At 42.1% G+C, this 19,058-nt stretch overlaps 1 protein-coding gene across 1 annotated transcript; it reads left to right on the forward strand.

Annotated features, from left to right (window-relative positions):
- The first annotated feature begins 859 nt into the window (after positions 1-859).
- vcam1b (vascular cell adhesion molecule 1b) lies at positions 860-9,588 on the forward strand. Its single transcript, XM_020049405.2, has 10 exons — positions 860-1,030; positions 1,362-1,637; positions 1,776-2,066; positions 2,259-2,519; positions 2,717-2,983; positions 5,159-5,422; positions 6,303-6,614; positions 6,922-7,197; positions 8,311-8,571; positions 8,947-9,588. The coding sequence occupies exons 1-10, from the start codon at positions 994-996 to the stop codon at positions 9,102-9,104; spliced, it is 2,403 nt and encodes an 800-aa protein (XP_019904964.2). The 5' UTR covers positions 860-993; the 3' UTR covers positions 9,105-9,588.
- Positions 9,589-19,058: the final 9,470 nt, after the last annotated feature.

The following is a 19,058-nucleotide window of genomic DNA, read 5'->3' on the forward strand; positions in this document are numbered from 1 at the left end:
GATTGGACAGAAAGAGTTTTTCATTTGCTGAAAGAGAAGTATGCCAGATTTGAACCCCTATGCTGCGGCAGTGAATGTGCACTGGAGGAAGTAGCTTGGGACCAACCGCGAATACTTGTTTGGCAAATCTTTATGGTTGTAAAATGTCAACTTCATCCTGTTTGGATGTACTGTCTGTTTTGCATATTTGAATAATCTAATGCTGGAGTTAAACAATCAACATTAACATTTGCTGAATTAATCAATTTTCAGCCTAACTTCGGGTCTGACAGAGTTGGATTTAATTTACGAATAAATGTAAACAATTCTGAGCTCTTCTCTTTACACGTGATAGTGAAAACCTCAATCAATGGAAATACATATCAAATGCTGTTAATTTTAAAGGTTAAATGTGTAGAAAAAAGAGACTGTACCGATTAATTGATTTTTTCACTGTGGCCATATGAGCTCTGTTCTGAGGCCAGTCTTTCAGAGACCGAAGTAAGCTGATCATGTGAAATGTTCTGCCGTCTCATGGGACCCGGACTCACAGGCTACAAGTGGTCTCTTCACCACCTTCAACTGGTTATCAATGGAACCAGTTAAATGTTCACAATACCGGCCGAGCCTACAGTCACGTGGACGTCTGTTACCTCATAGTATTGGACTTGACATATTTGCTTACTTGGTATCTTTTAATATGGGTATAGTGCACTTCGATGCAGTTATTGAGTTTCTTTTACACCAGCAGAGGGGGTTGTTATTCACCACCAGACAGCTCACAGGGATAGAGAGTAAAGGCCAAGCACTGAGGCCAGCAGTGGGGGAATTCATCCGTGACATACTTGATTTTAAGGGGGTGTTACTTTTTCTCTCCTGCGATTCCCCCAATTTCAAGATATAAATACTCGGCTCTGGGCTGACCCGAGATTACATCTACAGCAAAGAAAGGAAAGCTACAGCCTAACTTAATCTGTTTCTTGCAGTGATTTATTCAGCCCATCCAACGAAAGAATGTCTCTTTTATGGCTATTAATGCTACCAGCAGCAGGTAAATTGTAATTCTATTTCCATCCGTAATACCAGATTTACACGTTCAGTCAGTGTGAAATGCCTTTAAACTTCGTACTGTAGTTACATATTTATGGATAGCCTTGTAATCTGAACTCACCAGAAAGTGTTTGTGTTGTATTTTACAATTTGTATGGACTCAAGTGCAGCAGTATAGGCTAAAATAAGTATAATTTACTATTTGGCCTACATAATAACATTTTAACAAAAAATAAAACTGTCATGATGTCATAGACTATTGATATTAAATAGCGGCATGTGTTCTTTTTTTAATATTGCAAATTCTAATATATTCTAATTTGTCATTTTAGCCTTTGCATTTAATGTGGAAATACATCCAAAAAGTGCACTTTTCAGAGCCGGGGATACGCAGGAGTTGAGATGCATGGCAACGGATTGCAACAATCAGGTTACGATCTCGTGGAATTCGCTGGAGGATAAGCCAATGTTTGCTCAAATACACACAGACGGGCCCGAATCAGTGGCAGTTTTTGATCCTGTGACGAAGGATAACGAAGCCGCACTTCTCTGCCGAGTCGATTGTGGAGGAGTCTTCAAACGGCAACGAGCAGTCGTCAAAGTGTATTGTAAGCCCATCCAATGTATAACCCAGTGTAAAATGTGTTTGAAGCTCTGATGATGAAGATGCCTTTACATCATTTGTATTGTTTGACAATTGAATTAGAAATGTACTTGTTTAAAGCTGTGAAATTGGGTTTTTTCAGCATTTCCCGAGGCCCCTGTCGTATCAGGCCACGATCGACTAATCTCGGGCGAAGTCAACATTCTCACATGTCAGGTGACTAATTTCTATCCTCTGGAGTACCTGTTGATTGAGTGGCGGCGAGGAGACCACGTGCTCCAAACAGCCTCGGAGTCCACGCTTTCCACCTATGCGTTCACACCCACCCGAGACGACGTGAACGGCAGTATTTCATGCAGAGCCACTCACGGCATGGATGGAGTGCCCGACGCTGAGAAGACCAAGGAAACCACTGTGCCCCTCACCGTGCTTTGTAAGTTACTACCGCAGCGGCAGCTTCAGTCAAAGGGAGGTTGGGGATAGGTGGGACTTGTCAGAACGTGGTTCACGTGGTGTCCTTTCTGGTCTTCGAGTGGTCGCAGTTTAAGCAGGTATTTAATTGTATCCATCCTCCACGACTGAGGCCTGCAACGACAATTCAACTTTTGTTTCATTTTCTTTTTAGATGTGCCACAGATTATTTCAATCTCTCAGCCGACTACGGTGAGGGTTGGCACCGGGCTCACATTATGGTGCCTTGCGGAAGGATACCCCAGGCCGGAGATACGTTGGAAGGCCGTGGGTCCAGGGGGACAGTTTGTCATAGTGGGCCAGAGTGAAGAGCTGGCCCTTAAAGATGTAAACATGATGCATTCTGGCCTATATGGGTGCGTGGCCAGTAACTCTGTTGGAAACGCCACGGCCAGTGTGAAAGTCACTGTTCTAGGTAGGATTGCTTGGAATTTGTATGGACTCAAATCTTTTACATTTTTTGTAACTTTGAGATTTGTAATTGTAAGGAGTAGTTGTTTTGGCTTCATTCGCAAGGTCTTTTTGGAAGTAGCAATCTCAATTAGGCAACGTTTAAAAATTATTGGGAACATTTTTCTATCACTCAATAACCTTCGCTGTCAACTCCCCCAGCCAACACCACCATCTCAGTGAGCCCGCGCAGCAAGGTGAAGGAAGGGGACAGCGTGACGGTGTCCTGCCAGTCGGACATCGCTCCGGTGGGACGGATGGTGCTGAAGCGACTCTCTAACGGCCAGGGTGTAGAACTCCAGTCCAGTGACGGCTCTTCCACCTCCTTCGCTATTTCCTCCGCCCTGGCAAATGATTCTGCCGTCTACGAGTGTGAGGCCTCCAATGAGTACGGCAGCCAGAAGGTCAGAACACTGCTCTCCGTTGAAGGTAAGATTTCTGAAATGTTTATTTTGGCATTGCAATCCGACTGCTCTGTGCAGATTAAAATATCTGCAGCGTAGTACCTGAGTGTGCCCAGGCGTCCTACTGCTGGATTGAAGGAAAATTGCCTAATTGTGTTTGAAAATAGTTGCCAGTAGTATGTATTTGTAAGGCCTTAGCTACAGCACCCTTCCTAATTATTGGAGCAGTAAGTTTTTTTTTTTTAAATAATGGCTCCATCCCCCAAAGGTTTGGATTGGAAATCCAAACATTCACTATAGGGCTGAGGTATAGATTCTCAGTTCTATTTATCTGAGATCTATTTCCTTGAATCTGGTGTTATGCAAATGAACGTTTCTTGATTGACCTGTCCAGTCAAGAGCTTTCCGGTGTTTGACCCCAAACGTTTTTCAGTAGGTTTGGGGTCCTTGTCTTGCTGTATGTTGAAGCGTAGTCATGTTACTTTGAAGGATGTACTTGCACTTCAGCAGGCAAGATGTTTCTGTACCCTTCAAAATGTGTTCTGCTGCCGCTGTTAGCGGATACATTATTGATATATACAGATGTGTATTTGTGGGCCAGTTCCACTGCCAGTAGACAGTCCTCCACCGTATTTCACAGATGAGGTGGTATTCGGTGAATATTTGCCAGTTGCTTTATTTCCCCAAACCTTCCTCTTTTCATCTATGTCTCATCTGTTAACAGTAATTTCTCCCATGGCTCTTTTAGGTGCTTTCAGCAAACCGTAACCAGCCTGTTTTGAAGCTATCTGATTCTTATCCTCACCTCTCTCATGCCCTTAGAGGTTATGTGACAGAACACCACTAATTAACCAGAAGCACCAGAATAACCAGAATCATCTCAATCAATTTGGTGCCCTGGAAAGGTCAGGTGCACATCTGTGAATACAAGTCTGTCTCAGTATTTTTGGTGCCCTGAAATAGGGGAACTATCTGTATAAAGTGTTGTACTTCTAAATTTTAAAACCAATATGTGCAACCCATACCATTTTATATATAGCAACTGACAATCTACAGTATACTGTACATGTCACAATAATTGTCTGGGCCAGTTTCACCACCACAGATTTATCCTAAAGATTTCTACTGAGCTTGATATTCTACCAGAGGACTAGGCTTACTCTGGGGTAGTATAGATCCAAATGCCCCCCCCCCCCCCCCAAAACAAAAAATGCTTACTGTCAAAATAATTACATAGAGCACAATGTACTTGTATTGTTGGTGCTGCGAAAATGTCCCCAGTATGTCTATTTGGTGGTGCTGGTCGCATAATAAACACATCCTGTCTGAAAGGGGAAACATTCCTTGAAGTATTGAAAGCGATATTCTTTAAAGTGGAAACTGACATTGTTGAGTCACCAAGCCATTGGTCCCCTGTGAATAAGAGCTCTTGGACACTGCCGGAGCAGATAGCAAAATAAGTGAATGATCTGTTCGGGGCGTTCGAGAGGCTCTCCAGTGTGAATCGTTTCTATTTTCATCATGAGTATGTGCTTCACAACTTCAGGTTGCGTTGGACGCGTAGGTTTGATTCAAGAGCCGCACAGACTCATAATTATAACCATTAATTTTACTGAGTCGACAACAGTGTTAACACTGCTGAGGCTGATGCAGAGGTCATGTGACGTGGATGGGCTATGGCTGGCTTTTTATTTTATTCCCCCACAGATAATTTGTGCAATATCTGCATTTGTGTACATGTGATTTATTTCTTCTGAATGTGCTTTAATAAGTTATCTTTTTTTGTTGATTGAGATGTGTGGAGATTTTAGATACTTCTTCAAATCGGTAGGAAGTTCTGTTTGTCATTCTATAAATATATTTAGTTGGCTATATGTTTTGACTGTACAGCTCTTTGGTCGACATAAGTTGTTTTTAAATGCGCTTTATGAATACATTTGACTTGACTAAAGTGTTGTATTTCTAAATGTTAAACCCAATATGTGCATCCGGTACCATTATATATAAAGCAACTGAGAATCTACAGTATACTGTACGTGTCACAGCAATTGTTTGGGCCAGTTTCACCACCACAGATTTATCCTAAAGATTTCTACTGAGCTTGATATTTGAATTGAATCGATAATAGGAACTGAAATGAGCTTGGAAATGGAAGTGTTACATATCTTCTCTCCTGTGCTTCGATTCTTTTTGTTTTTAGTGTACCCACTGGAGGTAAAGATGGACCCGGCTGTGACGGTTGAGGTTGGATCCATTCTGGTGCTCTCCTGCCAGGCTTTGGGTTGTCCCCAGCCAGCTTTCTCCTGGAAGAGCGTCCTGCCCGTCGACTGTAACGTACTCACCCAGGACTCTCTGTCCCAGCTCCACTTGGCCCCAGTCGGTCTGGCCAACGAGCAAACCTACACCTGTGAGGCCAAGTGTGGCTCCGTAGTCAAGGCCAAGCATATTGAAGTCCGTGTCTTCTGTGAGTACACTATTCATCTTTAGAAAGGCTGGTTTGTTTACTTTGAGTTTATACTTTATCAGGAAAAAATACGTAAAGAAATAGGCTATAAATCGACTACAAAAGGTCTAAGGCCATATTGGTACGTTGAATTCAAGATTCATTTGGAAATACCTAGTTGACAGCAAAGTCGGTTACCTTCATCTGTTTGCTGGCTTTGAACTCATAAGTGGAACCAGCCCCGGCCTGGCACCTATCAGTTCTACAGACTTCTTTGATTTAGAAACTGTAATGTTTAGTAGTTGACATCATTGATTTAAAAATAGCAATGCGAGTCTTTGTAGGAGTTTATAAGAATACTGATGTTATGAAACCCAACTAAAGACTTGAAGCTTTAGAGATCCCTTATGCCGCACTCCCACACAATGTGGGCAGGAGTCCAGTTTGTTTAGTGGGAATGCACTGCAAACAGTGTTATGGGAGAGATTAACTGGAAAGAAGAATGATAAATGCACTTCAAGGTCACTGAAGTGAAAAAGTTTAATGTTTCTTGTAAGGGATTTGCTGAAGTATTTCCCACTGTATTGGCTGAAACATTGACTTCAACTGAATAATGTACACTGGCCCTTTCAAAATTCAAATGCATTAAATGGTTTATGCCTCCTAGGTTTTTATCTCAAAAGCCTGCAAGAGTATATTCATAGGCCTCCTCCACTGTATTCATTCATGCCTTTCTTAGTGGAGGTATTTTTAACACACATCAATCACATTTTAACCTGCCAAATCAAGAATCTACCCATCGCTGTGTCTGACTTTCTCACACCTTTACTGTGTATATTTTTTTTTTTATTTTAGTCATACGTTGACATCTTCATCTAACCATTTGCCTGTCCGTCCCCAGCTTTCCCCTCAGACCCAGTCATCCTGAACCCTGGCCCCTTTCTGGAGGACCGCGTGGCCAACCTGTATTGTTCCATCGCTGACGTCTACCCATCCAGGCACCTGCGCGTACAGTGGCTGGACGGTGACAAAGAGCTGCCCTCCGACGCGGTTAAGAACTCCAGCGGGCTCCTAAACTGGACGTCACAGCTGTCTCTCATGGTTGGACCGGAGCACCAAGGCAGGAGGATTGCCTGCAGGGTCAGTCTACAGACTGACGGAGTCCCGCTGGGTCGGAGAGAGAGGCAGGCACTGACCGAACTGGAGATCCACTGTGAGTGATTTCGACGTGTCACTGAGGTCTGGGTAAATGCCTGCGTTACCATGCTCAGACCCAGAGAAGGTCTCGGAGAGCCAGAGCCCGGCGCAAGCTGTTAGTTCCACCCCTGCATTTTACTCCTCCTAGTTCCGCTCACTGTGTTCTGAATGCCGATTGCTTGACTAACTTTTCCCTGGGGGTGTTGGCTCAGTGCCCTTAGTGCTTTTAACCTGATGCCCCAAGTTAGTCAAGCCCTTTGCGGGGGGGGGGGGGGTTTCTGAAGCCTTGTCACCTGTGCCAAACCCGACATTGTGCTGTGCAGACGCTCCCAGGGGAACCACCATCTCAGTGAGCCCGGCCAATGAGGTGAAGGAAGGGGACAGCGTGACGGTGTCCTGCCAGTCGGACGGCGCTCCGGTGGGACGGATGGTGCTGAGGCGAATCTCTAACGGCCAGGGTGTAGAACTCCAGTCCAGTGACGGCTCCTCCACCTCCTTCTCCCTCTCCTCCGCCCGGCTGGTCGATTCTGGCGTCTACGTGTGTGAGGCCTCCAATGAGTACGGCCACCATGGAGCGAGAACACACTTCACAGTGAGAGGTGAGTGCCAGGCTTCAAGCCGACACACACGTCGTTTTCTCTCGTCACGCTGCTCCCACGTATACACTTTGCTTCCACAGTGCACTTTTAAAAGCCCAGTGCACTTTCTCTTCCACCTTCAGTTAAGTCCCTGTTCTGTAGTCTCCAACGACCAATCTCTGACGGTTTTCTTTTGTGCTTTTGGGTTTTCTCTCTCAGGCTTGATAGCAAGCTTTTACATTGTCCTGTAAAAATTGAATCGTTATAATTCAACAAAACATATAAAGGAGATGGAGATCACCAGAGAAATGGATGTTGAAGGTACCAGACGTTTGCTTGTTTGACTACTTTATTAGCTCACTCTTCAGTTTAAACACAAATTATTCCCACCTCGTTTGGATGTAGTGTAAGAAATCAGCCGTTTCGTGTAGTGGTGAAATAATGATTGCGTAACCGGTCGTCAAGGGAGAGAGTCATTCAATTATTTATTGCAGCCTTTGTCAATGGTCTATTGTTCATGATGTTACAGACTCTTATTTTACTCGGTCTTACAAACTCGATCTCAAAGAAACGTAAGTATATGAGAACTGTATGCATTACTTTACTAGGCAGGGAATAGTCCTGAAAGTGAGGGACAATGGTACAGTACAGAGGGGGGACATGGAGGAGTAGACCAGGTTGTAACAGAGGAGGAGACAGCAGAGAGGAGAGGAAAAGCATATGGAGATAATGAAAGTGGAATAGAGGAGAGAGGAAGAAAGTAAAGAAGACATGGACAGGAGGGAACAGGAAGTGAAGAGAGTAGATGGAGGGGAATGGAAGAAAGGAAAGAAGAGATGGAGTGAAAAGGAGGGCATCTAGCTCCCTGCATGTGTCTCTCCCGCAACTGACCTCCATCAATAAGCTGAACTATAATTCCAATAGCCTAGAAAAATTAAGTGGCCCCTCCCAACAACCCCCCCCCCCCCCCTTTCCAGAGGAAACACTGGATAATATCCATTGTATAATGACTGTATAATAATTCAGACTATCAACGCACGGCCCCAGATTCATGTTTGTTTTTAGTGTTCTTGCCTCAGGTTTCTTCACTTGGTGTTAATTATATCACGCGTGTTCTGTTTGCCTGGTGTCCAGCACCTCCCCGGAACATAACCGTCCAGGTGTACCCGTCCTCGGAGGTGCAGGAGGGCCACAACGTCACGGTTTCCTGCCACTCCAACAGTTTCCCAGCCCCTGCTGTGGTTTTGAGGAAACTGGATAACGGCATGGAGCTCTACTCCCTGGACGGGAACTTTCTGTTGTTGAACGTGACACTCCAAGATGCAGGCCGATACCTGGTAAATGTCACTAACGACCTGGGTTATGAAACCGAGATCTTCAGCATCGTCGTCATGAGTAAGTGACATGGTTTATTGTTGACTCTTTAGCTGGGCAGGCTAAACGGAACAGGGAGATCGCGTTGTATTCCTTTCAACACAAATACAAATATTTTGTATTATCATTATATAAAATATAATTCACAATGAAATCAGTTACTTGGTTGAAACCAATTTCAACCCCATGTTTAGCTAAGAAATTGGGAACAGGAAGAAAGCCTTATTAACATTGGAATTTGAGAACAGAGAAGCAAAATAATTCCATCCACCAATAACAAAGCTCAGTGTAATTTGAGAGGGTCCCAAAGCTGTCAAAACATAACATGCTATTTTTGGCCAATCAGCATCGTCCTCATTGTTACTCTGTTGCTGTCCCCCTCCCATTCTTCTACAGAGAAGCACTCCAGGTCTTCACCCGATTTGAACCAGATAGTTATTCCTGCTGTCTGCTTGGGCATCATGTTGACCACCAGTGGCCTGGTCCTGGACTACCTGAGGAGAGCCAGGAGGAAGGGCTTCTATGAGCTCACAAAGGTAAACCTGAGGCCCTGACTCGTGTTGCCAGTGGAAACACAGACTGCTTGGTTGTCACACTGGTGAGTGTATTGTGTGGCCACTCAAGTGTAGGGACATGCCAAAGGCAGTTTAATCTGGAGTGGACTCCTTTGATAATTTGACAGACAAGAGGCCTGGCCATTGTACAATGTCCAGGTTTCTGTCATAAGACTGAGGATGAGGTCTGATGACGTCTGGATCTCCCTAGAAGAGGAAGAGAAAGAGGAAGAGGGAAGCACCATTGGTGATTTCCCACTGTAGATATGTAATTATGTACAGTATATGTGAACAATTGACTATGTATTTTTCCCCCCCCCATTAAACACATTTAAAAAAACAAATGTCAGTTAAGTGTAATCCTCTAACTGCATCTCACTATCATTTTCTACTTCAACATTTATTCACAGTGTTTGATAAAACCATTGAATTCTGTTTGTCACATATGTTTTCAAACTAAGTCATGTTGTCTGTAATCCTACAATATGAAAGCAAGGTAAGCAGAATTTGCCTCAGTTTGGTTGTATATACTGGAGATCTATAATGTTATGTACATTTTTTAGTATTACTTGTATGCTTGGGGGTGGGGTGCAAGAAAATGTATTTTCCACAACATTTACTTTGCTGAGAGATATTGCAACCTGTTTGGTACCTGTTTATAGAAATTGTTTAATTTATTTTTTATGTTTACGACTGTACACATTTTGTATGCTCTAAAAGGTTTTTCCTATATTCATGTGAATTGTTTGAATTTTGTTGAGTGCATTAATAAATATTTATTACCATAACTAAATGACAAATTTTCTTTTTGTGGAAAGTCTTTGGGAAGCTCGGGCAATCATCTGGGACTTTTTTGTAGGTTGTAAATTTTGCGTTGCGTGGCATGCCAACTATCACTTTCATTTCCAGTTGACTGAATTTCATTGAAGCAGCAGTTGTGCTGTGAATGGTTTGGTTTGAGTAAAACCCTCCAATGTTTTGATTGGTTCCTCTCCAAAGTGAGGCTAGAGTAAAGAACATTTACATTAAAGCAATTTACAGATGAAGTACATTAATGCCGTATGCTATCAGTGCTGGTTGTGAGGAAAACTATAATTGACTATAAATGTAGATTAAAATTTTGGAATGGACCACAAATTTCTGAAAGGAAAACAAACAACTATTTTAAATATTACCGTAATTCATAGTAACATCTAACAGTGGGTTTAGTAACAGTGAAAAGCTAGTAAAATGAGAACCAGATGGCTTATCCAATCAAATAACAAATTCAGAGAGTCCTGCAGAACCCAGTGGGTGTAGAACACCAAAGGAAATGGCTGAATAACTGGGTTTCAACATCATTAGTGTCCATAAAAGCTTCTATGTTCTGTTGTTAAAGGTTACCTTAAATTATGTATATTGATCTCTTGAATCAGGTGAATATTGAGCATCGATAGTTGCTCTCAATGTGCTTAATAGGGTGAACAAATGAGGGCGGACAATTCAGGGGAAAGCACTGTGGCTTTAACAAGCCTGTCTCATGTTCCAGGCTCCTTTCTTTAGCACATTGTGTATTGATTTTCCTTTTCCTTCTCTCCATAATGGCCTGTCGCTATGGAAACAGTCCTGATGTCTGGACTCAAAAAGGAAGAGGGGTTTATACCCAGAGGACAAAGATGTGTGAGGGAGTAGGGGATTTGTGAGGCAGTGAAGGAGGTGAAAAGAAAGTAGGAGACAATGTTTCTCTAGGCCACTGCTGTCTTTAAAATGCAGAGAGGGTGAGATACCAGCTGGAAAGGAACACCATGCCAGGTTTTTTGAGGTTTCTGATCAGAACTGCCAATGAACAGCCTCATGAGCTTTTGGAAACAAATATTGTGGGTGATTTTGTCCTATAAAAATATTGTTTTTCATATATGTCAGGTGTTTAATTAAACAATTATCCTTATGTTATGTATAACTGTAGTAGGTTATTTTCTAAACACAACTTAAAATAAATGTAAATGTAAATGCATTATTCCTCCTAGATCTTTTGTATGTTGCTGAGGGATAACAACATAAGTTATAGATTCATATTATGACACCATATGGCGTTACATACTCTGAACTTACTCCATGGATCCCTTGGCTCCAATCATTTTAAATCTGTTTTGTGATTGTTGTTGAAATAAACAATGAAATATGTGCAAAAATAAACATACATACACAACATATTTTTTTACCCCTACAGGCCTGTTTGTGAACCGCTGCTTTTGTTAATCATGTTCCAGACCTTTCTGGCGGTACAGTACAGCTCTTAAGTACATGAGGAAAGCCCATTAGCTGCTTTATTCCTTCGTTGTGCTGTGACATGGTGGAGTTAAAGCAGAAAGAACAGAACAACTTGTGCAGCTTCAGACCATTTATCTACTGAAGTAATTCAAGTGAAACCACTTTGTTGCGTAACACTACTGAGGACTTTTCTGATCTGTAAAACCTTTCCTTGATGGCCTTGAGTTGTGTTTTCACACTGGAAGAACCAGAAGACACCAACCATGTAAAGAAAATGTGTAAAATATGTATGCCTAAATGAGGATATTCAGCAGATGTTCTCCCATGCTGACCTAGGGACGACGGTGATGATTTGTGAGTTTGTAACTCTCCAGAGCTGGTAGTATTTCCTGGCCGGTGTCACCGGAGTCGTGGTCTTTGCTATTTTGATTGGATGGACAGAAGCTGCTGTCTAAGGTGGTTTCTTGATTGTCACTCCAAAGTGTTTTATGGACAGGGGACCCCAATGGTTCAGCAGATGGTTGTTGACCCAGGATCCCTCTAATACAGCCTGATCCCAGATACGTTTTCCCTGTCTTGCCAATGACTACAGGAGTGGGCAAGTAACACATGAAGATCTGGGACCAGACTATATCCAGCTCCAACTCAATTAATATTTTGAACAACATATCTGTGGTGTCAGTGCATTTTTGCCATTGTGTTCTGTTGATTGCAGCACTCAATACCGAAACACTATTTGTACCTAGGAATGACATTATAAACATTTGTATTACATTATAATAATCTATGACATAGTCTGCTTCCTTATTTCTATGGGAATTAATTAAAATGAAACATGAACATGTCACACACTAGTCAAGTATGGTATCAATGTGAACTTGGTCAATATTTTAGAAAAGCTTTTTGCCACGTTTTTCTTTAAAACATGCCAATAAATCAATACTAGTTATTTGAGGGGACAGAACATCTCATCCAGAATTAAATGGTTATGTTCCCATAAGTCAGGCCAGAGAGAACAGTCTGGTTCCGATTGCCAAATTAACCAGTTCACAACACTGAAAATTGATTTTTGCTTGTGTGTTTTGCATGACATGATGGGGTGAGAAATCCTGACGGCACGCATTACTGTTGACATTTCAATACCATGCCTAGCCAATTACTTCTGTTTAAGTTTGCTTTTAGTACAACCATTATTATTTGTCAGGGGGAAAAATGTAAGGGAGTACAAGGGTGGTAGAGAGTTCATCTTCTTCAATGGTCATGTTTCTTTTGCCTTCTCCCAGATCCCCGAAGAGTTCCCGACGCCCGCTGACCCACGCAGGAATCAAATTTCAAGTTGTAAGTTCCTTAAGAAAATCGATACGGAGAGCAGTCGCGTGTGTTTATCTTAAAATAAAAACCTGGCAGGGAACGCGAGGTTGCCTGAAGCATTCAGAGTGACACCAACGCTACGCTTGGTTTCCTGTCGCCTGCTGCAGATGGGGCTGATTTAGGAGCTATCACCAGTGGACCTGAGCCAGCGGCGGAAGTATCAACTTGACCCAGTGAATGGAGATCTGGCCTTGCCGTATATTTGCCTTGGTTGAAATAGCCCTTGCGATGATAATTAAAATGCCTGGCCAAGACTTGCCTGCTTACTTAAGCAGAAATCTGTTCTGTACTTTGTGTTCTCTGCCCCTGGAGAGGATTGGGATGACCTCGGGATGTCTCCCATGCTCCGTAAACAACAAAACGAAACAGTTGGTAAATGTTTCTTATAAGACCCTACATCTCCACTTGAAATATACATACACTTAATACTTGTACATTTTCTGGCCTCTTCTATTTGCTCTTATGGTTAGATGCTAACTGCATTTCATTGTACTGTACTTGTACTTGTTCACTGACAAAGTTGAATCTAATCTAATCATTGACTAAGGACCACATAAAACATATTTGGCATGCCACTTTATAATAAAAACAACAAACGATTTCAGCACAAAAGTTGCGGTCTATCCCTGATGTTGACATTGCCTATTCTTGTGTGAGTGGAGACTCACATTCCTCATGACTTTAATTAAAAGTGGATGTGCACATGTAAACCAGGCAGACATACATTGGAGCAGGCTAAATTACACACAGACTCATTGTCTAGTTCCTGGTAAAATGCCAAAGTAAAGTCCGAGAGTTGTCTTTGGAGAGATGAGCTGTGTGAAGGTGGTGTGAAAATGTATTTTTTTTTAATCTTATCTGGGCCGTTCATCAGAAGGAGGACACTCCAGTTCTCTGTCCAGTTCCTTGACCGTACACTCAAAATAATATAATAACGCAATAATTTCAAAAAACGCTTGCACCATGGACACCAGGAATCCTGGCAAGGCTTTGTAAGTGGTGGGATGTTATGTCCCACACACCATGGAATGACAACAAACAGAACTGTGTACGGCGGTTCTGACAAAAACTATCCAGACTCAAAAACATGTCTCCCTGGAGACCTGACGCCGTGTTGCTGGACCGGTGTGGATGTTCTCTACCTCCTCGGGAGAAGAGTACATCTACAATGTTTACTCCTACATGGACACATTTCTGTTTAATGCCAAATCTTACCACTACTCCTGTAATGCAAAGCACTACAACAATGTAATCTCAGATCACAGCCCACACTTGCATTCTCTCTTGACCACTGGATGCATTGGGCAGTGCCGTAATAATGCGCTACAAGTGAGCTTTTAGCAAGGTTACATTATAAAAATGTGCATGGCTGTCCATTTCTCACCTACCAAACTCATGATTATGGTCTGGCCTCGTCGCACTTTCACCCAAACAGTGGAGGGGTAGGGGGCGGGCGTGTGGAGAAGCCTGCTGTTGGGAGGGGGGGAAGTGACTGTGGGGAGGGGGTATGTGAATGTGAGGAGGGGGTAGGTGCATTTTTGAGTTAGAGGGGAACTGGGGGAATCAGGGGGAAATACGGTAAGTGGGGTCTTTGCATTTTATTCTGTATTTGTTTGTTTATCTTTTTGGATATGAATGTTTGTTCCTTATTTCTGCATTTTCATTTACTAAGAAGAAAAAACATTCAGTGCATATTTTTGTTAGTATTTGTATTGCTTTTTCAACGTGTGTTCAATAACAATATTTGAAAACAAAAAAAACGGGTATGTTGTATTTTAACACAGAAAAAGTGGTCATCTACTTTATTGAGTCACTTCTTTGTCCATAAACTAAGTTGCTTTGGATGCTAAATGAACAAAATGCAAATGTAAATGTTAAATATCATGGTAAATGTCACTAAACTTTTTACTCTTCTAATAAGCTCCATCCCAAACAAGACCACGTTCTATCGGGACTGTATCTTTTGACAAAACACAACAGTCTGTATTTCAGTGAAATACAAATTACTTTTAACGCTTAAAAGTAGTTTAAATACATATTTTAAATGCAGTAGTATGATCCATGTCTGATTTTAGACAATATCTTGTGTCTTGTTGTTTTGCAGACTGCTTTATGTTAATAAGACCAGAAAAACATGGATTAGCAATTCATCGCCTGTCACGATTTGTGTTATTCTCCCAAACAAAGCACTTGTTATTATAGTATCATAATACATATTTATGAAGTAATATTGAATGAAAGAACTATGTCTTTGAAAATTTCATTTATTTAATGCTTTGCCTTATTATCAATGACATTATGCATCCGTACTCTAGGCAGACAAAACAAACAAAAGACTGATATTATTTACAGTGTAACAACAGTTGAATTAAAACAGAAGACAAACTATGAATTGCCATTAGGTGAAGGGACTTTAACTAGTTTAATGGGTGAAGTGAACTCATGACACTGCGACATTTCAACCAGTTTGAATGTCAGTTCCCATACTTATGCAAATTGTAAAGAAAAAAAACCTATTATTCTATTAACTAAATAGGCCTCTATTGTCAAAGTGTCAGTGTATGAGATGGTCATGGGTGCTATTGAGCTAGTTAGGGACCAAAAGTTTTTATACATAGTACTTCGCTGGAATTTTAACAAAGCAGACACGTATTGTGGTTGTCTGGCTCTTAGGAACTCAGGCTACAAGAGAGTTCTGCCCATTTATATCTAGACACAGTTGCTATGGGAACATTTTCCCCCTGTAAGATCAGTTTTTATGTCCTCAAACATAGATTTTTTCTTTTTTTTAACTGTTTAGCATTCAGTCCTTATGCCCAGTTCTTCATTATTACCTTCGCTTGTTGGTTCATTATTTCAGAACGCAGCTTTTAATGTTTGTCAATTGCCTCTTTTTACCCCAATTTTAACTTTTTCCATCAGCAGACACAATGAATGCATTGTCCAGTATACCTACACTGAATATACAACAGAGGTACATAATCTGTATGTTGGCAAAGGAGGATTATCAGTGTATTATCAAGTTGGTAAAATTAAGACTAACTTTATTTTACAGCACTCTTTGCTTGCCTTACTGGAATCCATGCAGCAGAAATTAATAATGAAATCCAGAAAGGCAGGAAGTGACTCAGAGTGCCTAATCAATCAATCAATCAAATGTATTTATAAAGCCCTTTTTACATCAGCAGTTGTCACAAAGTGCTTTTACAAATCACCCGGCCTTAAACCCCAAGGAGCAAAAAACAGTAGTGTTGAATTTCAGTGGCTAGGAAAGACTCCCTAAGAAGGCTGAAATTTAAAAAGAAACCTAGAGAGGACCCAGGCTACGAGGAGTGACCAGTCCTCTTCTGGCTGTGCCGGGTGAACATATTAAGAGTACAAATTGTAATAGTTAATAAATGAATGTGGGCTGAGTACAGAGTCTATTTAAACCTAGTCCAGGTCGGAAGCATGCCCAGAGATGGATAAAGACAGGGACAGCACGGGGGAGGGGGGGTGTCAGCACAGTGGTAGCTGAAATCGTCAGGTATCGTCTTGATCTGCAACACAACCAGAAGGACTTTGGACAGGGACCGCAACGGGTCTTTCAAGCCTGGTAATCCTCAGGTGTGTGCCAAGACCTCATGTCCTCCTAAGTTTAAAATGTAGAAAATGCATTCCTTAGAAATACAAGGATTTATAGTGGAGAAGGAGAACTGACCCTACTCCCCCAGCACAATAATGTAGCAGCGTAAGGCCTTGGGGCTGAGACAGGGGGTCCAGTGACACTTTGGCCCTATCCGGGGGAGGCCCTGGACAGGGCCCAACAGGTAGGAAATCAATCCACCCGCATTGCCAAGCATCAACCAAAGGGACCCCCACCAACCAAAACCACACTGAACGAGGGCAGAGTATTGCCAGAAGAGTAAAGCCCCATTGCAAAGTGGATAACAGAGAGACAACAACAAGCCAGTGACCCGCCCCTGAATGGCATTGGAGGGAGGGCATCCCAGTGGCGATGAGAGCCCACCTGGCAAGACAGCAAGGGTGGACAGTATCAAGCCTTTCTGGTCACCTTCACACCCCTGGGCCAGACTACACTTAATCATAGACCACGTTGAAGAGATGAGTCTTTAGTAGACACTGAGTTAGCATTTCTAACCTTAATTGGCAAATAATTCCGAAGTAGTGGAGCTCTATAAGAGAAGGCCCTGCCTCCGGCTGTTTAATTAGAAATTCTAGGTACAATTAATAGGCCTGCATATGGTTTTGATATTAGTCTGCTTTAAATTGGTTTTGTGTTGCTGCTGTATGTGCACCAGAAAATGCAGTGCTATTCTCACAGTCTGAAGTAAATGTTCTGTAGCATGGGTTGACAGTCTCATTGTGTGTAGAATTCTTGTTATTATTACTTTTAGTTTAATTATTTTTCCGTCTTTGTAATATGCCTGTCCAGATGTCATACCACCAGCTTGCTTAACCAGTGCTTGGGTGCCACCCTGTGGTCGAAAACATAAATGCAAAGGCAGATTCTACACACAGATTCTCCTATTACACCAGTGAGCATCAATGAGCATGCATTAACATTACAACAAATACATTATTTACACTGCCTTGACTTTTTTTGGTGTGTGTGTGTTTAAGTAGCATATATTAATCTAAGCGAAAAATTTAGTTTGGTGCTTCTTTCTGCATTTTGTGGTACTGTATTTAAACTGTTCAATGACAATAAAAAGGGAAATCTAATCCAAAATAAAATAATCTTAAATTTTTTTGATGTGTCAGGTAAACAAACATGCAAAAATCGGGTGTAAAACAATATAATTTCCCCCGAATGAAATCAACCCAATGCAAGGAATAATTAATATCAGGTAATTATTGTTAATGTTTAAGTAATTTGGTTAACTACCAGGCCTGATTTGGGCCTCCCCTGGGCCATGTAGAGCAGTCACTTTGGCCCTGACCTCCACTCATTCCATGAGTTGACATAAAAAGGAAAGAGCAGAAGCTCTGAACTATCCAATCAGGGTCAAGCAGCCTACTCTTCACCTTCAGAGAGAATTCCTGACCAATAGAATGCATTACGATAAGACTGGTAAGCACCTATTGGACTCCTTCCTCGGGGCTGGAGCACCACAAAGATGCTTGCTGTCCTCTAGCCACAGTATATAACATAGTTACTAATCCCTTTCGCACAGCCCCCCACAGTTCCAAAAAGGAGGGCAGGTGGGCAGTTTAAGTCAATCAACAATGTAGCTACAGGAACAGTTTATTTCCCCTTGTCCCCAGCAATCACCTACAGCGGTCCTCAAAAGTATTCATCCCCATTGGACTTCTCCATATTGAGTTATACCACTAGTCAACACAAAGTCTGTTATGTCAAAGTGAAAAATAAAATCAGCAAATTGTTCTAAATTCATTATAAATACAAAACAGAAAATATCTGATTCATTGACACATTCAGGGACTTATTATCCAAATAGAGAGAGTTAAGAACAGTTTTATATGTCCCCAAAAGTTGCTATCCTGCCAATATCTCGAAGAGCAAGACTTAACATTTTCCAGGAAGACACGAAATGACCAAAGCTGTCGCAAAGGCTTGAAAAGGTGGGTATGATGGGTGAAGGCCCATCGCACATGCTACGCATCTGACCAAAATGGACGCTTATTGCATGAGCAGACAGCTACGCATTAACCATTTACACTGAAAAAAAAATGATAAACTCAACACTTTTGTTTTTGCCCCCATTTATCATGAGCTGAATTCAAAGATCTAAGACTTTCTCTATGTACACAAAAGGCCTATTTCTCTCAAATATTGTTCACAAATCTGTCTAAATCTGTGTTAGTGAGCACTTCTCCTTTGCAGAGATAATCCATCCACCTAACAGGTGTGGCATATCAAGATGCTGATTAGACAGCATGATTATTGCACAGGTGTGCTTTAGGCTGGCCACAATAAAAGACCACTCTTAAATGGGCAGTTGTACTCACTGTATTGGGGGGGGGGGGGGGGGGGGGGGGGGGGGGTCCGGAAACCAGTCAGTATCTGGTGTGACCACCATTTGCCTCACGCAGTGCAACACATCTCCTTCGCACAGAGTTGATCAGGTTGTTTATTGTGGCCTATGGAATGTTGGTCCACTACTCTTCAATGGCTGTACGGAGTTGCTGGATATTGGCAGGACCTGGAACACGCTGTTGTGTACGCCGATCCAGAGCATCCCAAACATGCTCAATGGGTGACATGTCCGGTGAGTATACTGGCCATGCAAGAACTGGGATGTTTTCAGCTTCCAGGAATTGTGTACAGATCCTGGCAACATGGGGCTGTGCATTATCATGCTGCAACAT

Source organism: Esox lucius, chromosome 8 (genome assembly GCF_011004845.1).
Source record: "Esox lucius isolate fEsoLuc1 chromosome 8, fEsoLuc1.pri, whole genome shotgun sequence".
NCBI classification, from domain to species: Eukaryota; Metazoa; Chordata; class Actinopteri; order Esociformes; family Esocidae; genus Esox; species Esox lucius.